General features: G+C 37.0%; 1 protein-coding gene across 8 annotated transcripts in view; it reads left to right on the top strand.

Moving 5' to 3' along the window:
• The window catches only part of LOC105211593 (axotactin), a 336,600-nt gene that overhangs the window by 222,005 nt on the left and 89,005 nt on the right, over window positions 1–25,590 (top strand). For all 8 annotated transcript variants that reach the window (XM_054230130.1, XM_054230128.1, XM_054230131.1 and 5 more), the window contains exons 2-8: window positions 2,890–3,531; window positions 3,612–3,861; window positions 7,124–7,343; window positions 8,413–8,548; window positions 10,495–10,779; window positions 14,159–14,689; window positions 17,130–17,326. In XM_054230130.1, the coding sequence (XP_054086105.1) occupies window positions 2,907–3,531; window positions 3,612–3,861; window positions 7,124–7,343; window positions 8,413–8,548; window positions 10,495–10,779; window positions 14,159–14,689; window positions 17,130–17,326 (2,244 nt within the window). In that variant the 5' untranslated portion in view covers window positions 2,890–2,906. The remainder of the gene's footprint in view (window positions 1–2,889; window positions 3,532–3,611; window positions 3,862–7,123; window positions 7,344–8,412; window positions 8,549–10,494; window positions 10,780–14,158; window positions 14,690–17,129; window positions 17,327–25,590) is intronic.

The raw sequence follows: 25,590 nt of genomic DNA, 5'->3' as shown, positions 1-25,590 counted from the left end.
TGAGCACTCAAGGTTAATAAACATTGTTTTGAAAACAACTCAATGTTTTATGGCCATAGTTTAGGTTCTTGTATATATAAAGCCACTCAAATTTTTGATTAAGCTCTAATAAGAAAATGCTTTTACATCTTTAATGCATCCTTATACGGGAGGCTTTCTTACTCCTACTTGTAATAATAAGCAGAAAATGGAATTAACTGTTAAAAAATCGTACTTGAATATTTCATGTGACAATTCAAATTCTCATTGTATTCAAAATCTTTCTAGAAATAATCTTAGTAATTTTGAAAAAATTACTGTTTCTGATGCCAGTAGCACTGAGTAATCTGTGAAGGTAACGATTATCTTGTTGCTTTGAAATATAATTTCATATTTATATCTAGTGTATATACAAGTTGAAGTAATAGTCTTATAACATTGAAAAGATCTGGATTTCCGATATAATATTAAACTATGCATGACTCGGGTGATATCTTCGTCTTTATCGATTGAGGTATACCTCGACATTCTTTCCATTAAGAAAATTAAAAAAAAAACATGTAAGGAAAGGCTAGGTTCGGGTGTAACCGAACATTTTATACTCGCGCAATTTATTTATTTAGTTTTATTAACATAACACACAATTTTAATCACATATTCGGCATATATATAGTATAAAGTCCATTGAAAGTTTGAAAACCCTAATATTAGGTATATGGGAGCTAAGGGAAGAGACATATTATTAGAAGTAAATTGAAATCTGAATTTCTTCAAAATATCTGAGAGATTTACCCTAATATTAGGTATATGGGAGCTAAGGGAAGAGACATATTATTAGAAGTAAATTGAAATCTGAATTTCTTCAAAATATCTGAGAGATTTACCCTAATATTAGGTATATGGGAGCTAAGGGAAGAGACATATTATTAGAAGTAAATTGAAATCTGAATTTCTTCAAAATATCTGAGACTATGAAATATCTCTTTACCTACGGTAAAAAGTTGATAGTTGAGTTGATGTTCGATATATGGGGCCTTGAATACTTATGGTCCGATTTCGGCGATTTTTAGAAGGGCGATGCTACACTATAAATGCTATTTGAGTAAAGTTCTTTTCCGATATCTTCACTTGTTCTTACTTTATATATTGTGAAGTAAACGATTCAGATCGACTTCAAAGTTCTGGTACGCGTGGTTGTTGTCAGATTTAGACAACATATCATTGAGGTGTAAGGAAAATATTACAAACCAAAATTCATTGATATTGGTCGAGTAGTTTCGGAGATACGGTTTTTGACCCATAAGTGGGCGGAGCCACACCCACTTAAAATTTGGGTGGAGCTCTTCTGTAACATCTTTATAATGAAATTTAAGGTTTCTGGTGGTTTTCCTGACTAAATTAAAGCATTTTTAATAGTTTTCAACATAACCTTTGTATGAGAGGTGAGCGTGGTTATAATCCGATTTCCTCCAGTTTTTGACTGTAAAAGGAAATGCCTGAAGAAAACGACTCCTGAGAGTTTCGTTGATATAGCCTTAGTAGTTTACGAGAAATGTACAAAAAATGTAGTAGGGGGCGGGGTCACGCCCACTTTCCCAAAAAAATTACATCCAAATTTGCCCCTTTCTAGAACGATCCTTTGTACCAAATTTATAGCTTAGTAATAGCTCTGTATAGGTTTTTTAGTTACAGCCACTTTGTGGGCGTGGCAGTGATTCCGCCCCCATCTTCGAACTTAATCTGCTAAGAAATATCTAACTCGTTTAGTTTTAGGACTTACACACAACCGTTATGTGCACAATTTTCTTTCAGTTTCAAAACAGTCTTTTGTTAGGCTTAACGAAAGTGCAATTTGGAATTAATCTTCTATGAGTAAGTAAGAATACTCAACATATGGTTTGCTGGGTTCATATCCATTAGATAACCTTTGCGGCATAAATCACTCAAGCATTGAACGCTGTAGTCAGAAATTTTACTCAGATTTTAATTCCCCTTTAATGATACTAATTAACAATTCGCCGAACTTTTGCGCACAGACACATATCTACTGTGTCTATATATATATCTCTACATCTCTGCTCGTATATTCAAAGGCGTGTATAACTCTCACAAAGCTTACTGTCATATATAGTACGGAAGATAGTATTTTAAAAGATATATACATATAGATATACATATATACTTATATATAGTATCATCTACGTACGTTATGAAACATCCAAACGATTTGTGGCGCAGCATCCAAGTGCAGTCATTCCCTCGCGTAAACTCTTCATGCGTGAGTGCCTACAGCGCCTTAATAATTCACTGCATCATTTTGACGATGATTTCAGAAAACTAACAAACCTTAGCGCCTATTTATTCGTACTATATAAGTATATATACAAATGTTCATTATAGACAACAACTAAGATTAAGCGATTTTGAACTTTAATAAATCCACCGTTAAGGCTCATTAATTTAACTCCGAGAGTAGTTATAGGAAGGGTATAATATTAGTAAGATAATAGTGTAAAAAATCTACCCATAGGAAGTTTTCTAATGTGGTTTAATTTCCAAAAGTGATCTTGGGCCAGTCCTCCAACAGACTTAATATCCATATTTCGAAAACTTATATCTAATTCAAGGAACTTTACCAAGTTTTGCATTTCATTAGCATTGATGGACTTCCTTCACAACAAATAGAGTGACTCGCACTATTGCTTTGGGGTATATTATACCGGGGCTGTACTTTATGTAACTCTATGTTTAATAATTATACTACTAATTGGAATTAATTCTAAGGTTGTGTGTCAATTTTAAGAGTCTACAAATTTAAAAATATCGGAAACATTTGTACCTGTATATGTTTCTCCTATAGCCCGGCAATTCCCTCTCGGTGATGTTATTAATGAGTTTTCAACCTTTCAGCAAATAAACTCAGCACAATGCGGTCCAACACGGTGATGGCGCGGCGACATCAGCATTGTCTCCTATTGCTTTTCCTTCTAACGCAAGCGTTCCTTATCTCCACGGCGCTACCCGCCCCATCCAATACGCTTGCATCACAAAGTGGCGCTGGATTAAGCGCTACTAACAACAACAATAATGTCAGTGGTAACAGTGCCGGTGGCAATAGTAATGTAAATAGTAATAGCAACAACAATGCCATGGGGAATCCCAATGTGAGTATAAATAGTGGCAGCAATACAGCGAGCAACGTCAATGTTAGCGGCAACTCAATAAGCAGCAGTGTTGGCGGCGGCCTAGGTGTCGGCTCAGGCAACAACAATATTGATTTGCTGAGTGCAGCTGGCACAAGTGCGGTCGGCGTCGCTGTGCCTGGCAGCAGTGGCAACAGCAGCAACATCATGGTATTGCCTAGGGAGAAGTTGTACGAAAAGTGCACTGGGCCAGGTGATCCGGGCCCTTGCAAACAATACATTTACAAATGGCGTTACGAGCCGCTCTCCAATGAGTGCACCACCTTCATTTGGGGCGGCTGCGATGGCAATCCACAGAACCGTTTCAATACAGAAGCCGAGTGCTTGTATCATTGCATAGGAGGACCGCGTAAGTAGACAAAAAACTTACCAGAAGCAATATTTTCACCAAATATTTCAATATTTGCTTTCTTAATGCTAATTTTGTAGACACATTGCCACCATTTCTGCGCTCCACCACCAGTGAACCCAGCACCACCGAGTCAACACAGCAGTTGTCATCCAACACTGCGGGTCCTGTATATGGGGGCGATGCTTCAGACTCCAGCCCTGTGCCTTTCGAGCAACGTGGCCCTGAACTAACGTTTGCTGAGACCGGTCAGGAGAAAACATTCGTCTTTGCCAAGAATAACACCTTCATTCAAATGGACGGTGACATTATACAAACATTTCAATTAAGGTGAGTTTGGCAATCAATAGCACACAAATAACTTATATAAGCTTGCTTAATATTTCAAAAAATATTAGGGTTCGATATGGCTATTGTAATAACTGTTTGCTTATATAAGTTCTAATCCCCGCAATTAAAAAAACTTTCATATTAAGCTTTGTTGCGGACAGTTGATGGTATTAAAGTTGGAATTTTGTCAGGATAGTTTAACAAATCCATAATATGTATGAAAGGAAGTGATCATCCAATTATGTGTATCATACAGCGATAACGAATAATTACATGCTTTATTATAAGAAAACTCATATCAAGTTTTGAATGTACTATGGCCACTAAACAATAATATGTGAATGAAAAAAAATTTAAACGTACGATTTCCTTATGACAACATATATTTTCTTAAAAAGTACAAACATCAGCTGCATTTAGAGAAATTATTGCTAAATTTATTTTTGCATTGAAAATATACGTATGATGTGAATATTGACTATGAATGGTGTTTTTTAAGTTTCCAACAATAATCTTCTAGCATTCTTGCGTTCCATTTCCCTTGATAGCGCTTCTCCACTAAGGAAACGTCGTGACGGAACCGCTCGCCTTATTCGTTACTCACAGAAATCCAGATTACAGTCCAACACATGTAGGGCAGATTATACCCCGAAGATTTGTATGACATTATAAGTTAATTTATTAAATTCTTGTAGTTTTCTGATTTATGGTTTCCTTAAATAATTTCCTGATCATTAAATTTTTCTTCAAAGCTCGTATCTTTTGTCAGTTGCCGTATTTGTGGACTTTCAAAAAGTTCCTCATAATTTTTTCATCGCTGGGTTCAGATACAGAAGTCGTATAATCCCGATATTCTTAGCGATTTTGAAGGACACAGGCAGTTCGGCACTATGTAGGATGGATCTGTTGACCAAATTTAAGTTCGGATACTGTATAGCGTGTTTGGACTTGATTTTAATACCTTTTGTTTGAACAAAAAAGATCACTCTCTTGGCATATTCACGATGTAACAATCGTATATATGATATAAGTTAGTTGAAGGCAATAGTTCTATAATCGTATAAATTAAGTTATTTAAAAAAGCAAAAATAGCAAAGCAAAACGAAAGAATTAACTATTTGTAATTGTAGTAATATTAAATCTTATATCTGTATCGTTCATGACATCACAAAGTAATGCATCTTGTGGCAAATCTTCTCCAAAAAAAATAACAGGTCATATTTTCATAATGTCTCTTTCCAAGATTTTTGATCCTAACTAAAATACCATAATCTAAAGATTTTTGCAGAAAAGTGCATATAAATAATTCAAATAGAGAATTTATAAATTGATATTTAGCTTTTATTATAAAACATCTCATTGCACATACACATATGCATATTCATATAAATGCGCTTGGGAATATACCTACATACAGCTTCGGAAAGGCAACTGCAAAGATTCAAACTTTAATCAGTCATCTCTATAAAATATATGAATATACATACGTATGAGATATATGTACACAGATGAGCATATAAATGTATAGCAAATCGTATTTAACTATTGTTGGTTCTTATGGATTTGAGGCAAGTTGAGGCTGCAGGCTACCACTTTAAATGGCAGGCCAGGCTGCCTTGCAGAGCAATCATAATGAGTGATTACAGAATGAGATTCTTGATTGCTTGCCCTGCATAGTGGTGCCACTTGTGCAATATGTGCTTCAGTGCTTTGAGTTTTGCTTCGAAATACTCCCACACAAAACTTATTCGGATATTTTGAATATATTTTATTTGCTAAAATGCAAAAACCAGCTGGCAATCAATCAGCTATCAGTCAGCGTTTGCACAGCTAATAATCAAATTTAGCGTCTCTGTGTGCAACATATGTTTACGAATTGCCAAGATTGGTAAGCAAGTGCCTAAACTCTCAATTAAAATATTATGAACATCACGAAAGTATATATTATGCAGGACTCTTAACTAATATTTGCGATTTAAGGTTAGATGATGGACGAGTCCTAGTTATGAATGTGGAAAGGATACCTTAAATTAACCTAAAAATATTAGTTAGAGTTTCGTTTCCAGCACTGGCTGTCTGCATGTATAATATTCAGATTTATATGTATAATGTATTCATACTCATGTTCATAATACTTTCTATTCGAAATTCGACTAAATCAGTGATGCTCAAAAGTAGATACGGTTATGATACTGCTGAAAAAACGTAGGTAAGATGGCTTGCATTAGTCGACAAGTTACTTCATGATAAGACTGATGTGGGTATCTTGCAATAGCAGAATCACAGAAAAATTTGAAGCTGATGAGTCTGCAAGAAAAAGCAGGTCTTCTTCCGATTTTCTGCAAGATGGCACTACCTCAACTCCTAGCTCTTCCGCTGTCTTAAGGACCTTCTGGTCCTGGGTAAATCGCAAGAGGTGAGATCTTCACCCTCAGTAAGGTCTTTCTCTAGTTCCAATCAGCGTCCACGCGCCAAGGTTCCAGACTCTAGTTGTTCCTTCTTGACTGTATCATCTTTGCGGGATCAAGCCTTGGATCTCACACATTCAACCATACATTTAATATACCGGGAATAGAAATAACACTCTTACGCAGATCAACTCGAGTTTTCCTTACATGGAATTCAAATACTAGACTTCTCTCTTCAAAATGTATGGGTCATGGCACTGCCATGAGTGACAGACAGGCGGCACTTGAAGGTATATCTTCGTATAAGATAAAGTCTCCCCTAGTTTAAGGGCGGGTAAACCAAATTTGGGTGCCGGAACACAAATATTTGGCAGGAATTGAACTAGCCAACGAGTTAGCCCGTTTTACAACAGGCAAAAATATTACCGGGAGAGTCAAAAGGTATAGGATTCTAATAAACTTGAGCCTAGTCTCAACGGATAGCTGCCGCTTCTGTGACATGGAAGCGGAAACTCCGGGAAATCTACTGTTAAAGCGCGTAATGCTTCGCAAGAGCAGGAGCATTATTTTGGGCCTAACACTTCCATTTGAGGAGCGCATCCACTCCTTCTTGTACAGCCGCAGTGCTTACCTTATCTTTTATTTATCTATCTATATATACCCTCAATATAATTGTAAGCAACTTTATAAACAGTTGACGTCATCTCTATTTGGTACTGAAAAAGATATTCATATGTACATATACATATACTTTCTTATAAATAATATTTGATAAATTTCTAAATAATTTATATAAGAATAATATAGGAGTATAATTTACTAAATATTATTTTTCACACTTGTTATATTTGTAGACTTTGTCGAGAGATCTCATTTCAATTTCGAACGCGTCTACCACACGGTCTACTCGTCTATCATAACGTCAAAAATCCGGATCGTATTAATTTGGATCCATATGCACTATATGTAATTGTGGAGAAGGGGCAACTGAAAGTGGTGCATGTTTTTGGAAAGCATTCAACAAGCGTTACCGTGGGCGAAGGACTCAATCGTGATGAATGGCACAGTGTGATGGTAAAACTATAATGTTTACATTTATTAAATTATACAACAAAATGTTTAGTGTAAAAGTGCTGTTTTTATATTTTTTATTGCTTAAAAGTGTATGCATATAACCTGAACTCAACTTTCACGTAACATTCTTCAAAAATGGACTTCGAAATTCAAAAAAATATTCAATTGAATATACGTTTGTAATTCACACACATTTCGCTTCTCCTTCGAACATTCGAATCATTATCTATCACAGGATCATCACGGGGTCTGCTTTCCACTGTCCCCCCACATATCAATCACACTTTTTGGCATTGACTGTCTAAAGTGACAAAAACTCTGCAGTCCCGTAACTTTAACCACCAAAGTGTGGCAACAACTTTACTCACAGTCGTGCATTCACTCATATCCATTCATATGAACGATAGAGAATTTATGAGTATAGCTTTCATCAAGTTCTATGCGGTTCAAACTCTTGAAGAATGCCGACGATAGTCATTAATAACGTTCCCGATGAATGCATTTTCTTGTTGCGATTGCTTTTTTTGCACTTATAATTTTGCTTGCAACTTTTTTATTGTTCTCTAAACCTGCCTTGCAGAGTTCGTAGAAAAGCAAATACAAATGAATGCAATTTAGGAATTTATCTACCACTGATGCGAGTTCAATCCTTCACATCTGTGGATATAAAACAAAAAACAAATATACGTTTGAACTTTCACTGATTTGCATGTGTATAGGTATGCCATACTTCAGAGAGCACTCAAAAGTTGTCTACGCAGATTCAGAAATCTTCAATGAAATAATAAATATAACCTCATTCCATTCAGGTTGAACCCTTTTGAAGCCACCTCTTAACCACAAATCAATTTCGTTCTGTGTCATTCGATTTCATTTATCTTCGAAATTTCATATATACATCTACCCACCCATATCCCATTCCCGCCAATGAGCTAAGCATTCAGTAGCAGTCTCTTAACTGCAGTAAATAGTGTTGCCATGTTTGTATTTGTCTGTGAGTGTGTGCTTCAATTGTCTCAGGTCATTCAGCAAACTAATGCCTCTTCTTTCTTGCCATCGATCAATGTAGGTACGCATCGATGTCCATGGGGCAAGATTGATTGCACGCGTTGACAACAGTCAAGAGGAAGTTTACCTAAAGGGCTTGAACCACGACACCAACTATGGAGTGTCGACGAATCTGCCGTCTGTGGTGTTGGTCGGAGGTGAGTACTTCAAATTTGGAGTTGTGCTCTAAAGAAATGTGTGTAGTGATATTGTATATGATATGGAATTTAAGTTACTAGAGGTAGTACATTATTCAAAAGAGAGAGTAGAACAAGGAGTATGTAAAATAACAATACTAGATTAATCCAACGAAGGTTACATCTGAACAGTTAAAGGTTGGACGTCCTCAATAATAATATCCAATCAAGCTTCCCTGCCACGCTCTCTACATTTTTACGCCAGATTTTAATTTCGCTTAATAAAATAATAATTTATCTGTCTTGTCAATAAGAGATTGTAATCATCGTGATTTATTAACTGAATTAGATCGATTTGACCAGGTACGGTCCAGTATACGAAGAGTGGTAAAAGTTAGTTTCTAAAGAATGATAATTATTAGTGCCTTTCTCTAAGTGAGAGGGTGTTAAGTCGCCATCAATCAGAAATTCATTTACTTTTGAAATTATGAAGATTTAATTTATATAAAAGACGATTGGTAATATGTTTATACGAGTACTGCTTTCACGTTCACATATCTCAAGGAAACCAACGTATATTTTAGTTGACTATATTATTAGAACAAAAAAACAATTTGACTCACATATTTGGCATATATTACCATATAAAGTCCATTGAAAGTTTGAAAACCCTAATATTAAGTATATGGGGGATAGGAGAAGTTATGACCTGATTACTCTCAGTTTTGGCACGGAGACATTTTATTAGAAAAAACTTATTCCCTCTGAATTTCTTAAATATCTGAAAGACTTACCTATATGATCTGTAAACACATTTTTTGAAGCAATGAGGTCCATATGTAGGGTCTTGAAAACTTAGGCGTGGTTGTAAACCGATTTGGAATATTTTCACAACATATCACTGGGAAGCTAGGAAGATATTATGAACCGAATTTCATTCAAATTGGTCGAGCAGTTTCGGAGATATAGTTTTTGACCCATAAGTAGGCGGAACCACGCCCATTTAAAATTTTGTGTACAATTTTGAGTGCAGCTCTTCTGTACCATCTTTATAATCACATTTAAGGTTTCTGGTGATGTGCGTTACTGAATTAAAGCATTTTTAGTAGTTTTCAACATAACCTTTCTATGGGAGGTAGGCGTGGTTATAATCCGATTTCCTCCATTTTTGGACTGTTTAAGGTAGTACCTAAAAGAAACGACTCTAGAAAGTTCCCTTGATATAGCTTTAGTAGTTTACGAGATATGTACAAAAAACCTAGTAGGAGCGGGGCCACGCCTATTTCCCCAAAAAATTACATTCACATATGCCCCTTCATAGTGCGATCCGAAAAAAAATTTTAGGTGCCTCGAATAGGCCACAAAAACATAGATCGTTTACTCTGTATTCTGCAATTCTCCAAGACTCAATGCTCTCGTCCCTGAGTTGAATAAAAATGCACATTAGTACTAGTTTAACAAAAGTTTAACTTTATCGCTGTAGTGCTTTTACATATCAGTAAGGCAAATACACGCATATTCATTTATATTACATACACATATAGCTTTACATATACCCCCCTTGCTGTGCTCCAACCTTAGTGAGTTGTAAAACAATTTTATTTATTTATAACATTTTTTTTTACTTTTACATGTTAATTAATCTTCATTATGGACATGGAAAACACAACCGCAACAATAAAACAACAACAACAATCTCCATATGAAATCAACTTTTAACGCAAAACAACCATGGATCAAAATGGCCAAAACTTTGTAAATCACCAACACCAACACCAACAACAAAAACCAATGCCATAACCACAACAAACCAAAAACAAAAACTTAATAACCTGATGCGTTTTTTCTCCCAACACCGGGTGTGTGGTGCACGCTGACGTATACGTAACACACACTATGTTCTCCCAACACATTCCCACCCCCACTGCAACGCCTGCCAATGAACACACATCAACCGGACACCGCAGGTCTTTCGTCGGAGGAGAAACTGCATGGCGTCAAGTATATCATTGAATCATTCGTTGGCTGCATTCGAAATGTGGTACTGAGTTCGGGGAAGGCAGCATCCGATTTGCTGCCCATCGCACCGCTGGTGGCCACCAAGCATGAGAACGTCAATGAGGGCTGCTCCGACAAGTGCTATTCCAGACACAATTTGTGTTTTGTGGGCTCCCGTTGTATTAATCACTATTATGACATTTCATGCGATTGCTTCGGCACTCCCTACGAAGGCGAGCACTGCGATATTTACAGTAAGTATCTAAATGCTAGCAAACGTTACAGTTGTGAATAAAAACCTTCCGAAAACCATAAAAACAAATGACCAAAAATAACAAACAATTACATTGTTGTATAAAAGTGGTTTTACATGAGCGCACCCTTTAGGAAAATACGAACATCAGAATCTTTGAATTTAGTTTGGGTTAGTTATATGGTCAAATAAATTCCGTAATTCATTGAATTGAATGCCCAGATAACAAGTCTTTATGTATTACCTTCTATTATAATCTGAAATCTATATTACCTATATCTATATCATATATGGTCTCGTTAGAATCGTGACTTCTAGAAAGAATCTCCTAACCTTTCTAACGTCAGGACCGTCAATCAACCTATTTATTATTAGAACAACATCTGGAAATAGTCACATGCTTCTGAATCTATAGATCCCAATATTATATAATATAATTAAAATTGAAAAACACCTTTAAAATTGATTTTTAAAAACAATTCAATGAGGAATCCAGCTTTAAAGCCGATCGGACTAAAACGATGAAATCGACATTGTTGGTCTCACAACCAAGCCGCTAGTTCTGCTTTTACTAGAGTAGATAAAGAAGCGAAGCGAATTGGTCTAGTAGAGAACGAGGGCAAAGCGAAATATCTACGGTCATCAAACAGTCGGCACATTCGGGACTTGGCTCTCATGTCACTGTTGACAGTCATAACTTAAAATTATAGATAATTTCGTCTAGCTTCGAACCAGCATTAACACCAATAAATCAGACTTGCAAAGACCAAACTCTACAAGTCGCTCATCATTTCGGTCGGAGATGGCACTAGGAGTTTTTGAGAGAAGGGTTTTGCGCAAGATTTATCGTCCTTTGAAGATTGGCAACGGCGAAGACATTGACATCATTCAGCGAATAAATAGACTGGAGCTACGTTGGCAAGGTCATGTTGCTCGAATGGACGAATTCACTCCAGCTTTGGAGAAGGACCAGTCTGCAATTAGTATCAACAATAGGCGCCAAAAAGCAAAAGTAAAGATGTAGAAGTATGAATTTAAGGGCTGGCCATATCTCAACAATGTATTTTTACTAATGTTACTGGAAAAAGTTCATTAGAATATTTTTAGCTAAATATCTTTAATACTATGTTTACATATAACGAGATTATCTCCATTTACGAGCTTAACTCGATAATCTGTAATTAAGAAATGAGATTTCTCATACAAAATTCCTCTTATAACATTATCTCGTTTTATACAACTAGATTTTCAGTGTTATTCCTAGTTTTATCGATAATTTTGCGAAGAATAGGAGAAAGATGTGTAATGCAACAACAAATACAACACATTTGACAATTGATAATCTCATTTGGCTATTTGTAAACGGTTAGATTATTGCACGAGCTTAGAAGGAGATTATTTTCATATGTAAACATACTATAATTTTGATTTTTAAATTCATCGGCAAAGAAAATTTGCTCAATTTAACAGCTTCTAAATTACAAAATACTGGCAATGCCTTTATTCAATGAAAATAAAGATCAAAACAGATATTTGACTGAAAGAATTCTATCGAAAATTGTCAATTGGTTTCGGTTAATGAATCAAATCAAAAACAAATCAATTCTATAAATTCCGTCACAAGCTCAAATTGCCGTACAAAGAAAACAAACAACAGGCATTCGTATATTTCACCCAAATCAACCATAACCACAGAATGATTGTTTCGCCTTAGATTTCGAAATATTTATGTTCCTTCTGCTCGGTCTTGTTCAGTTATTTCACAAATTTGGAGTCGCAGAATCTCACGGTAAACTAAACCAAGCATCAATTTAAATTCAATCGCACTATTCAATCGCACTATTCAACGCAAATCAGACGTCATCAATTCTTATACAAAATGGGCAAACGACCAAAACGAAGCCTATTTCGCGGCACTTTCACACAAAAATTCATGTATAAGAAACACAAAGATGCGCTCAGTCGCATTTCCAGCGCCGTCGACATTGGGCCACCACAAATCAAGAAGGATGTCTATCTAAATATAAGAGGCATGCGTAACGACAAGTTTGCATTAAGACGCATCATTAAAGAAAATATAGAGCTTCTGGAGAGACTCAATCAAATACGACGCACGCATGGCCTGAGCAACAGCTACAACACACGCAAGCGCATTTCACAGACCAAACTGCAACATTTGTTGCGTCGCATTGAACATATTGAATCGGAAAATCAGTTTCTTGGTTGCCGCCTCTTGCGAGTCAAGCCCATGCTGTCGAAGTCTGGTATACCGGTTTCGGCGCGAAGTAGCAGCCGGTTAAAGCTCGAGAAATCACATGTTAGCCTGAAAATACGTGAGAAATTGCTCATGGACCAATTACTGCATCCGAAAGTTTTCTTGGATTTGGAAGTGAAAAACATACGTCCTTTAGGGCGCGTTGTCATACAACTATACACAGAGGCATGCCCCGAAATGGTGCTGCAATTTGTACGCACATGTTCCGAAAATAAGTCGCAGTTATTCAATTTCATTCGCATTTTTCCCGGCCTGTGGCTGGAGGGAGAGATCACTGTCAAGAATCGCGTGCTGAGCAAATCGAATTTCCTGCATGAAATGAATATGATAAGACACGACTCCGGTTCCGGTATTCTTTCGTTTGCCAAATGTTATCTGACTCATGGCTTTCCTTATGGTTTGATCAATTTCACTATCAGCTTTAAACCCATGCCCGTACTCAATGGCGAGCGTGTAGCCTTCGGTGAATTGATTTCGGGCCATCGAGTAATGGAATGTGCGCAAGATTATGGCACAAAAAATGGCAAAGTAAAAAAGCAGATTCTTGTTGTACACACTGGTCTAAAAGCATATATTGACGTTTGAAATTCTACAAGCTGAACATTTTTGTTTCAAATATTTGCGCTCTATTGTCGTCTAATACTTATTTTTGTTGTATTTGGATACTTAAAAAAAAATAAAACAAGTCAGGAAACCGGTCAATGAACTTTGAAAATTTTTTTGATGTAACCGGATTGAAAGTTATATGTTTTCCTCACCAGCTTATATAGATTATTCGTATAGCTGACTAAGACAAAATCTCTGTTAAGTATGTTTGACGAACTCGTCTACTTTCCTGCTTTTAACCGTTAACAGAATGTGTTTTGGTTCCCATTAACACTTCAAATAAAAATAAAAATGTCCCATTAGTGTGTTGTAGCCTCTTGTGGTAAAGAACTACGGAACAAACGAAAAATAAGTTACTACAGTCTAAACGTACAGCGATATCAGTCCTTATTAAATTACTGTATTTTTAATTAAAAACGCAAACATTTTAAAACATTCTTCACTTATTCAACTTGCATTTAAACTTTAATTTCTGTTTATCTTTCCTCCTCCAACACAGCGGCAACGATAATGACGCTACGTGGCTCCAGTTATGTCTCGTATCGCATTTACGACTGGAAGGATCGTGTGCACTCCTCGAACACCCGCATCAGCCTCATGTTCCGCACACAGTTCGACGACTCAGCGCTTTTCTATGCGAGCGGCGAATCACTCAAACATCAATACATCGCTGCTTCGATAAAAAATCAATCAATTCATGTGGAAATGGATTTCGGCGATAACGTGCTGTCGACAGTGCTCACTGATGAGTTGACACGTAGCAATTGGCATAATTTAACCATTCACCATGAGCGACGCACAGTGCGCATCATACTTGATCAGCAAATGAAGGTGTTGGACATACCGGCGACTTCAAGCGGCAATCTGCTATTCGATCCCGAAATCTATTTCGGAGGTGGCCCGGATTTGCACAAGAAGAAGGGCTTGCATTCGCAGAACAATTTCGTTGGCAGCTTGAAATATGTCTACTACAATGACGTGTCGATTTTATATGAGCTTCAGAAGAGTAATCCTAAAGTGCACTATCATGGTGAGTTAATGACAAGAATGTTAAAAATTTAGTAATTATTTAATGTTTGTTTACAAATTATGAAAGAATTAAAAAAACATGTAAAGAAGAAAGAATTTAAGCATTTTAAGCATTTAGGATTTCGGACTCCGCGCCTTTTCGGTAATCTAATGGTAAGATTAGAAAAGTGTATTCAACAAAGTGAATTAAGTATAGACATTTCATTTTTCTTTACCCGAGTTTGACATGTATGTTGCCATTGATTTAACCCTTACATTTATTCAAAAATTCAAATTTTGAAATTCAAAGTAAACCAATTTCAAACCAAAAAAAAATTTAAATGAATAAAAGAAAATGCCGAATACTTTCTGCTTGTGCAAAACAACTCATGGAAGCAATTTACCAATGTTTTGTTCTCCAACTGACAAATTGCAATAAATTTTATCATACACATATATTATATTGTTCAAGATAAAAAAGGCGGGCTAATGTAAACAAATGCATGAATTGTTTTCTATTTTTTTGTCAAACAAGGGTATGTCAAATACTTGGTTCACTTTGTTGAATACACTTTGACCATTACTTCTGAGTGCACCCAACAAATTCCAAGTCATTCTGTCAAGCCGTTTTTGAGATACAAAAGTTTGAAAACACACTGTTTTGAATAAAACGCGTTCAAAATATCCGGATGCAAACTGAGCACTTCGGACATCTCCTTCTTCTAACTGCTGTATCTTTAATTTCTTCTTTTCTTCGAATCTCTAAAAATCTCTTAACTACCGTATGCTAGCTTAACAATTCTAAAGCACTTTATGATGACAAAAAAAATTTTTGAGCCCATCACATGTAGGGATGGCAACGATTAATCATTTGATTAAATTAGTCGATTATTTTCATTCAATTTACGATTTAATTGCTTCGAAACACCTTTTCTAATTACTCGACTATTACTCGAGTAATTGCAAAATAATCGCAAACAGTATTTTGAAATTTAATACATTTTATGTTCATCTAAGTTAGCGTACAAGGGTCGAAATTGGTCGCATCAGTCATTAATGACTAGAAACGGTGTAAACATAGTTAAATTCTAATATGTCAACGTAGTTTAATATCAACAAATGAATGTCTGGTAACACTGCATTTACAGTTAAGTCAAACGCATTTTAAGTCGTTTGAAGAGCAATGGCGCCAGTTAAAAGCGAAGTGTGGATATTTTCAAAAAAATGAGCAATAACTACGTTAAATGTCAACTTTGCTGCTAAAATTTAAAATTTTCTAATAACACATCAAATATGTTGCAGATTTTAAAATTAAAGCATGCAACAGTAGTCTGGAAATTGGTGGTAAGTTGGAGCAATCGGTATTACATTTTAAATTTCTTCTAATTATATATTAATATATGTATGTGTACAAATTAGACTCTGAAATCTAGGAGTAAAGACAATGTTTCCCTGAGTGATGATGACACTGACACCATGATTGTAATGCCGAGTTGCAGCAGCAAACCAATTAATGAAAGCCCTTCAGCTTCGAAACACTATTGATGCTTGGGAAGAAATGAAAACCATTTACCCAAAACTGTACGGACTTTCAAAAACGTATTGTCATCTACTTGGTACCTCAGTACCAGCTGAGCGGCTTTTCTCAAAAGCGGGTGCAATTGCGACCGAAAAACGCAATCGTTTGACAACAAAACGTTTATCGAAATTACTTTTTCTTCTAACTTGGTTGAGCAGAGAATAAATTTTCTTGACTTCAATTAATATATTTTCATTTATGCTAAGACAAATGAATTTTTAATACGATATTTTAATTTTATTTCCGTTTTTGTTTTTGTGTATATACCAACATAATTTGAATGTCTTAAATAAGAATATAGTCTCCTATATTTTATTGGTTTTATTTTTACGCAAAGTTGCACAACATAGTCTTTCAAGTAAGAGGCAATTCTTTTACTTTAAGATTGCTGTACATATTTGCTACTTAACTTCAAATATAGGCTATTTTCTCTTTTAGGATATGTCTGGGGCTCTGTGATAGAGCATTATAATACAAAATTCGGCGCTGAAACTTGGTGGTGGTCTTTATGCAATTTAGTATTATGTGAAGGTTATCAAGGCACCCTCTCTGACCTACCCTGACACTGTGTAGAAAAAAACTCTTATACGCCATTGGCTGTGAAACGCATTGCATTTGATTATCTGCAACGGAACTCACAGATCAATCATAAAACATACTTATTTCACCCGCTGTTGCCGTTATCCTCCCATAAATCAAACTTTAATTGCAAACATACATATGTATGTATGTACTTATGGATGTATATGTAAAGGCGTACAGGCATATTACGAAAATTGCTCGCTTAAAAGTCTAATACCATTTCCTATATACATACATATATGTATATTTATGTGCCTGCGATATATTTGTTGAATTGCCAATGACTATTGCTATTTTCTAGGTGTCCTCGAGGCCGAATTCCAAGAGAACGAAGTCAACGTCATACCCATTACGTATCCCTTCGCAACATCTCACATTTGGTGGCCCATAAATCACGCCGAAGAATTTAATATTAAATTCGATTTCCGGAGTAGTCGTACAGCAGCGGTATTGGCATACAGTGATGTGACAACAGCATCCGGAAATGGATTTTGGGAGGTAAGTGTCAACGCGTAAGTGTGTATGTGTGAGCGTCCATATGCTGGCAGAGAAAACATTTCAACGAAATATGATTTCTAAGAGCGTTTAGTTGGTGTGTGGGTAAGGGAAAATGTGGGCGTATTCATAGCAATGCAGCTGCAGCGCCCAACAACAAAATTTGCTAACCATCGGTAAAATGAATTCTTGAAAGCTCCATGCATGATCACATACATTTATATACTTATGTGTATACACATACATACACATACATATCGTTCGGATAAGCGCCCGAAAGTCACTGACAATTGCAGTTCACATCAGTTTTTGCATTACAACGCACGCTTCACTCTTGTTGTTGCTGCTGTTGTTGCCTAGCTTAATAATGCCGCTGTCAACTGCAAGACGCAATTGCTATGCTGTCGATATTGAGGAGAAATCGTCGAGGCGTTTGCAATGTGCCAACGCCATGCCTTTGAAATATTACAGGAATTCCATTCATTGCTCGCATACTTCATCAGCTGCTGTAATCGAAAAATTACTGCAATAAAAATGGAGGAAAATAAGTGAGAATATTCGACTTGGCGCAACTTCAGTGCGATTTTTATCCAAATTAAATAGGTTGAATCAAATTGCAGGCAATAAGGCGAAGGACACATTTCCCCAAGTTAGTTCAGCCGCCAGTGCTTTGATTTGGCCAAAAATGCTAAATATGTATAAGTGGAAATAACTATATGTCTATATGTACTCGCACAGAGTCTAACACTGAGAACATTAGTAGATCATGTTTTCTGCGTTTAATACAGTAATCCCCGCTTAAGTGCCCCCTCTTAACATGCAAGACTTTTGAGATACTTAAGCGAGAAAGACACTTAAATGAATCCCGCTTAAATGCCTCGAGATATTTACCAAGTTTTTTCTCAAATTCTTCGATTTATTTCTTATTAATACTATACAAAACTATGTATTTGTTTCTTTTTGACTATTCTCAGCGCATTCAATGTCAAAAATATTAAAAGGCACTTAAAAGAAAAAAAATGCAAACAATTTTGTATTTGTGGCCTAAATATTACAGTCACTTAAGTTGGAAAGGCACTTAAGCGAACTCTCTTAAGCGGGGAATTTTATACGTAAATTTAGAGAAAAATCTACGATACCGCAAAATATGGTCACTTAAGCGGGACAGGCACTTAAACGGGAGGCACTTAAGCTGTATATGAACCTTATAAAGAAACTTGTCTGGTAACCATATCTCAGAAACTACTCCACCAATTTTAACGAAATTCGGCTTAAAGCATTTCCTTGGCATCCCAAATCTATAGTTTGAAAACAACAAAACAATTCACACGTCTACTTTTACTATACCACAATTTTGAAGCCCATAACTTTTCAAGGCCCCAGATATCGAATATGATGACTTTAAGGCGTGTCTAATTTGAAAATATCGGTAAATCTCTAAAGGAATTCTAAATAGTATGTCTCTTTTCCAAACATGGTGACATCAGGTCAATAGTTCCTGTAGTCTCCAAATAATTATTTACGGGTTTTCAAACTTCCGATGGATTTTATACTATTTATTTAGTTTGATAAGTGAGATATCTTAGCAAAATTAAGTAAACATATAGTTTTGCATAGCGGATGTAGCATGGTAGCAAAAAATAGTTGAAATCGGTTCAGGAATAACCCCAAGCCCCACTTTATGCCGAATATATAGGTTATATTGTGTGATATCTTAATATAATTACATCAATAAAATAAATTGCGAGAGTATAAGTCGAACTAAGGAGCTGAAAACTTAAGGCTCGAAATCTTTGTTAGAACGATAGCTAAATCAGTTCAAACGGTTGATACCTGAAAATAGTTAGAATAGAAAAGAAAATAGAAAATAAGAGAACAGAAATGGAAAACATGTATTCAAGCCATTTCAAAAAATATATATATATATAAATATTAGATATCGAGAACTGAAGAGGGAAGCGAGACGCATTTGCAGACGTAAAAAGAAAGAGGCCGAAATGCGTGAGTATGAAAAGCTTGAAAAGCTGGCCGACATGGGTAATGCTCGAAAATTTTATGAAAAGATGAGGCGATTAACAGAAGGTTTCAAGACCGGAGCATTATCATGTAGGGACCGAGAAGGTAATCTGGTAACGGATGTCCAGAGCACACTGGGATTATGGAGGGAACACTTCTCCGACCTGCTCAATGGCAGTGAAAGTACAACACCAGGAGATGGCGAACCCGATTCCCCAATCGATGACGATGGAATAGATGTTCCATTACCCGACCATGAAGAAATTCGAATAGCAATTACCCGCTTGAAGAACAACAAAGCGGCGGGGGCCGATGGATTACCGGCCGAGCTATTCAAATACGGCGGCGAAGAACTGATAAGGTGCATGCATCAGCTTCTTTGTAGAATATGGTCGGAAGAAAGCATGCCTGACGATTGGAATCTTAGTGTGCTCTGCCCAATCCATAAGAAGGGAGACCCCACAATCTGCGCCAACTACCGTGGTATAAGTCTCCTCAATATCGCATATAAGGTTTTGTCGAGCGTATTGTGTGAAAGACTAAAGCCCACCGTCAACGAACTGATTGGACCTTATCAGTGTGGCTTTAGACCTGGAAAATCTACAATGGACCAGATATTCACCATGCGCCAAATCTTGGAAAAGACCCGAGAGAGAAGAATCGATACCCACCATCTTTTTATCGATTTTAAAGCTGCCTTCGATAGCACGAAAAGGAGCTGCCTTTATGCCGCGATGTCTGAATTTGGTATCCCTGCAAAACTAATACGGCTATGTAAGCTGACGTTGAGCAACACCAAAAGCTCCGTCAGGATCGGGAAGGACCTCTCCGAGCCGTTCGATACCAAACGAGGCTTCAGACAGGGTGACTCACTATCGTGCGACTTCTTCAATCTATTGCTGGAAAAAATAATACGAGCTGCAGAACTAAATAGAGAGGGTACAATCTTCTACAAGAGTGTACAGCTCCTGGCGTATGCCGATGATATTGATATCATCGGAAGCAACAACCGCGCCGTTTGTTCTGCGTTTTCCAGACTAGATAAAGAAGCGAAGCGTATGGGTCTGGTGGTGAATGAGGACAAGACGAAATATCTCCTGTCATCAAACAAACAGTCAGCGCACTCGCGTCTTGGCTCCCACGTCACTGTTGACAGTCATAACTTTGAAGTTGTAGATAATTTCGTTTATCTGGGAACCAGCATTAACAACACCAACAATGTCAGCCTTGAAATCCAACGCAGAATCACTCTTGCCAACAGGTGCTACTTTGGACTGAGTAGGCAATTGAAAAGTAAAGTCCTCTCTCGACGAACCAAAATCAAACTCTATAAGTCGCTCATTATTCCCGTCCTGATGTATGGCGCTGAAGCGTGGACGATGACAACATCCGATGAGACGACTCTTGGGGTTTTCGAGAGAAAGGTTTTGCGCAAGATTTATGGTCCTCTAAACATTGGCAACGGCGAATACCGCAGACGATGGAACGATGAGCTGTACGATTTATACGACGACATTGACATAGTTCAGCGAATAAAAAGACAGCGGCTACGCTGGCTAGGTCATGTTGTACGGATGGAAGAAAACACTCCAGCTCTGAAAGTATTCGATGCAGTACCCGCTGGAGGAAGCCGCGGAAGAGGACGACCTCCACTCCGGTGGAAAGACCAAGTGCAAAGTGACCTGGCTTCACTTGGTGTTTCCAGTTGGCGCCAAAAAGCAAAAAGGAGGAATGAGTGGCGCGCTCTGGTGGATTCGGCTATAATCGCTTAAAGCGGTTCCTACGCCAAATATATATATATATATAAATATTATTAACATTTTGTAAGAATTGTGGTTAATTTTGGAGCACTCACAGATCTGTGTGGGCTGTACTTGTTATTTCGGCGCGAGTCCATTGAATGTTTAGCATACTCACTATTTACAATCTATTTCGATTTATTGCATTTTATTTGTCCATCGAAATTCTCTCTATTTATTTGATGTTTTTGGCTTCAGGATAAATATTTGGTTGGTAAATACACTTTTCTGTTTACCGTTATTATTGCAAAAGCAGTCGCTCATACGAAAATATTTTGTAATTGTAATAGGAAATATGTAAATAGATTACATATAAATAAATATTTTACAAATTACATCTATACTTTTATTAAAAAAAATATATTTCAAATATTACGAAAGATTTGGCTTATAAATATATTATAATTGTCAGCTGCACTTAAAATAGATAGATAAATAATTGATTTTAGATATTTCTCTGTCCGTCCATTTGTCCTTTCAAGCAATAAAAATCGATGATTTCGGATAGACGCCAGTAATATAAAATGGTCAAACTCGGTCAATTTTTTGTCCCTATTTGCTGAAAATGTGGATATCTGCCCCCTGTTAAGTTTATATTGAATATATAGATCAATATAACATATTCTTACAGAAACTTTTACTGAACAAGTAAGGAAAGGCTAAGTTCGGGTGCAACCGAACATTTTATACTCTAGCAATTTATTGAAGAAATTTTATTAAGATAACATACAAATTAACCCATAAATTCGGTATAAAGTTTAATAGAATAACGAAAATCGTCATATGTAGTATATGAGGGCTGAGGTAATTCCTGAAACAAATTCATTAATTTTCACTCACGCTCTTAATTTTACGCTCATTTAATTTTGCTAAGATAGCTCACACATTATGTATGTGATTGGCGTTGCAACCGTTTAGCCGGTTATAGCCGAATCGACGATAGTGCGCCACCTCTATCTCTCCTTCGCAGTTCGGCGCCAGTTGGAGATCCCAAGTGTAACCAGGTCGCTCTCCACCTGGTCCCTCCAACGGAGTGGAGGCCTTCCCCTTCCTCGGCTTCCTCCGGCGGGTACTGCATCGAACACTTTCAGGGCTGGAGTGTTTTCGTCCATTCGGACAACATGACCTAGCCAGCGTAGCCGCTGTCTTTTTATTCGCTGAACTATGTCAATGTCGTCGTATAACTCGTACAGCTCATCGTTCCATCGTCTGCGGTATTCGCCGTTGCCAATGTTCTGAGGACCATAAATCTTACGCAAAATTTTCCTCTCGAAAACTCCTAGTGTCGTCTCATCTGATGTTGACATCTTCCAAGCTTCTGCACCGTAAAGCAGGACGGGAATGATAAGCGACTTGTAGAGCTTGATTTTGGTTCGTCGAGAGAGGACTTTACTGTTCAATTGCCTACTCAGTCCAAAGTAGCACCTGTTGGCAAGAGTTATTCTGCGCTGGATTTCGAGGCTGACATTGTTCGTGTTGTTGATGCTGGTTCCCAGGTATACGAAATTATCTACGACCTCGAAGTTATGACTGTCAACAGTGACGTGGGAGCCAAGACGCGAATGCGCCGACTGTTTGTTTGATGACAGGAGATATTTCGTCTTGTCCTCATTCCCCTCCAGTCCCATTCGCTTCGCCTCCTTATCCATGCAGGAAAAAGCAGAACAAACGGCGCGGTTGTTGCTTCCGATGATATCAATATCACTTCTACACATGATCCCAGCTCACATATTAACCAATACATAAATGCGGAATAAAGCTCACCGTATTTTTGAAAAACCTAAAATTAGGTATATGGAAGCTAGGAGAAGATACTTTTAAAAAACCTACAATGAGGTATATGGAGATGTTATGACCCAATTTTAATAATTTTTGGAACAGAGACACACAATTTCCTCTGAATTCCATTAAATTATCTGAGAGATTTACCCATATTTTCGGTTAAAGTTTATCCTTGGGCGCTGAGTTCAACACGTTCGATATCTGGGGCCTTGAAAAGTTATGGTCCGTTTTCGACAATTTGTTCACAAGTGAAGCCATTGATCATATACTGTATTTGTTTAAAGTTTTATTTTGCTATCTTTATCTGTTTCTTATGTATACATTATAAAGTGAAAGAATCAGAAGGATTCAAAATTGAGTTATATGGGAAGTTGTCGTGGCTATGAACCGATTTCATTCATTTTTCACATGTGTCATCAGGGTGTCAAGAAAGTAGTATATACCGAATTTCATTCGAATCTGTCGAGTAGTTCCTGAGATATGGTTCTTGACCCATAAATGGGCGACGCCACGCCCATTTTCCATTTTGTAAAAAATCTCAGTGCAGCTTCCTTCTGCTATCATTTCTGTGAAATTTTGTGTTTCTGACGTTTCTCGTTAGTGAGTTAACGCACTTTTAGTCATTTTCAATCTAACCTTTGTATGGGAGGTGGGCGTGGTTATTATCCGATTTCTTTCATTTTTGGACTGTACAAGGAAACGGCTAAAAGAAACGACTGCAGAAAGTTTGGTTTATATAGCTTTATTGGTTTGCGAGACATATACAAAAATTATATTTGGGGGCGGGGTCTTTTCCAAAAAAATTACATTCAAATGTGCTTCTCCCTAATGCGATCCTATGTTCCAAATTTTATTTTCATAACTTTATTTATGGCTTAGTTATAGCTCTTTATGTGTTTTTGGTTATCGCCATTTTGTGGGCGTGGCAGTGGTTCGATTCCGCTCATCTTCGAACTTAACCTTCTTATGGTGCCAAGGAACACGTGTTCCAAGTTTCATTAAGATGTCTCAATTTTTACTCAAGTTACAGCTTGCACGGACGGACATACGGACGGACGGACAGACAGACATCCGGATTTGAACTTTACTCGTCACGCTGATCACTTTGGTATATAAAGGGTGATTTTTTAAGAGCTTGATAACTTTTTAAAAAAAAAAACGCATAAAATTTGCAAAATCTCATCGGTTCTTTATTTGAAACGTTAGATTGGTTCATGACATTTACTTTTTGAAGATAATTTCATTTAAATGTTGACCGCGGCTGCGTCTTAGGTGGTCCATTCGGAAAGTCCAATTTTGGGCAACTTTTTCGAGCATTTCGGCCGGAATAGCCCGAATTTCTTCGGAAATGTTGTCTTCCAAAGCTGGAATAGTTGCTGGCTTATTTCTGTAGACTTTAGACTTGACGTAGCCCCACAAAAAATAGTCTAAAGGCGTTAAATCGCATGATCTTGGTGGCCAACTTACGGGTCCATTTCTTGAGATGAATTGTTCTCCGAAGTTTTCCCTCAAAATGGCCATAGAATCGCGAGCTGTGTGGCATGTAGCGCCATCTTGTTGAAACCACATGTCAACCAAGTTCAGTTCTTCCATTTTTGGCAACAAAAAGTTTGTTAGCATCGAACGATAGCGATCGCCATTCACCGTAACGTTGCGTCCAACAGCATCTTTGAAAAAATACGGTCCAATGATTCCACCAGCGTACAAACCACACCAAACAGTGCATTTTTCGGGATGCATGGGCAGTTCTTGAACGGCTTCTGGTTGCTCTTCACCCCAAATGCGGCAATTTTGCTTATTTACGTAGCCATTCAACCAGAAATGAGCCTCATCGCTGAACAAAATTTGTCGATAAACACATTTCGAACCGAACACTGATTTTGGTAATAAAATTCAATGATTTGCAAGCGTTGCTCGTTAGTAAGTCTATTCATGATGAAATGTCAAAGCATACTGAGCATCTTTCTCTTTGACACCATGTCTGAAATCCCACGTGATCTGTCAAATACTAATGCATGAAAATCCTAACCTCAAAAAAATCACCCGTTATAACCCTATATCTAACTCGTTTAGTTTTAGGACTTACAAACAACCGTTATGTGGACAAAACTATAATACTCTCTTTAGCAACTTTTGTTGCGAGAGTATAAAAATATCCATTTGTTGTACAATTTTGTGTAAATGTCCCCTTTAGTTGTGTACTATATCTTAAATAACTCCCCTTTGGCAATATATATTCCCTTTTAGTGTTCTGTTTTTCAGGGCTGCAGTTTGGATTGTAAATTATTCATTTTTTATAACACTTCATCATCTAAATTGTACCATTATACTCCAAACTATTTCTCGAGTAAACCTTTCTTCATTCATTCTTTCAACTTGCAGACGTTGTGCTACATCCAAATTTTCTTAAGTCAAAGAAGGTTGTTTGCCCCTTGTTAGTAATGACATAGGTTGTTCTAACCAGAATCTATAGTTTTCAAGGCTTTCAATTTGACAATGATTGAACTACGAACTAGGTTCTTAAAGAGAAGTGTTCTCTTCAGTGATTGAATACTATCCAGTCTCTTGTAATTATCTTCGAAGCTTTTATATCTTTTAGAATCCTGTCTTCCTCATGTTCGATAAATGGGGCCTTGATTTCGGTGATTTTTAGAATGGGGCTGCCGCACT

Source organism: Zeugodacus cucurbitae, chromosome 4 (genome assembly GCF_028554725.1).
Source record: "Zeugodacus cucurbitae isolate PBARC_wt_2022May chromosome 4, idZeuCucr1.2, whole genome shotgun sequence".
Taxonomy (NCBI): Eukaryota; Metazoa; Arthropoda; class Insecta; order Diptera; family Tephritidae; genus Zeugodacus; species Zeugodacus cucurbitae.
This window is presented reverse-complemented; position numbering and strand designations above follow the sequence as displayed.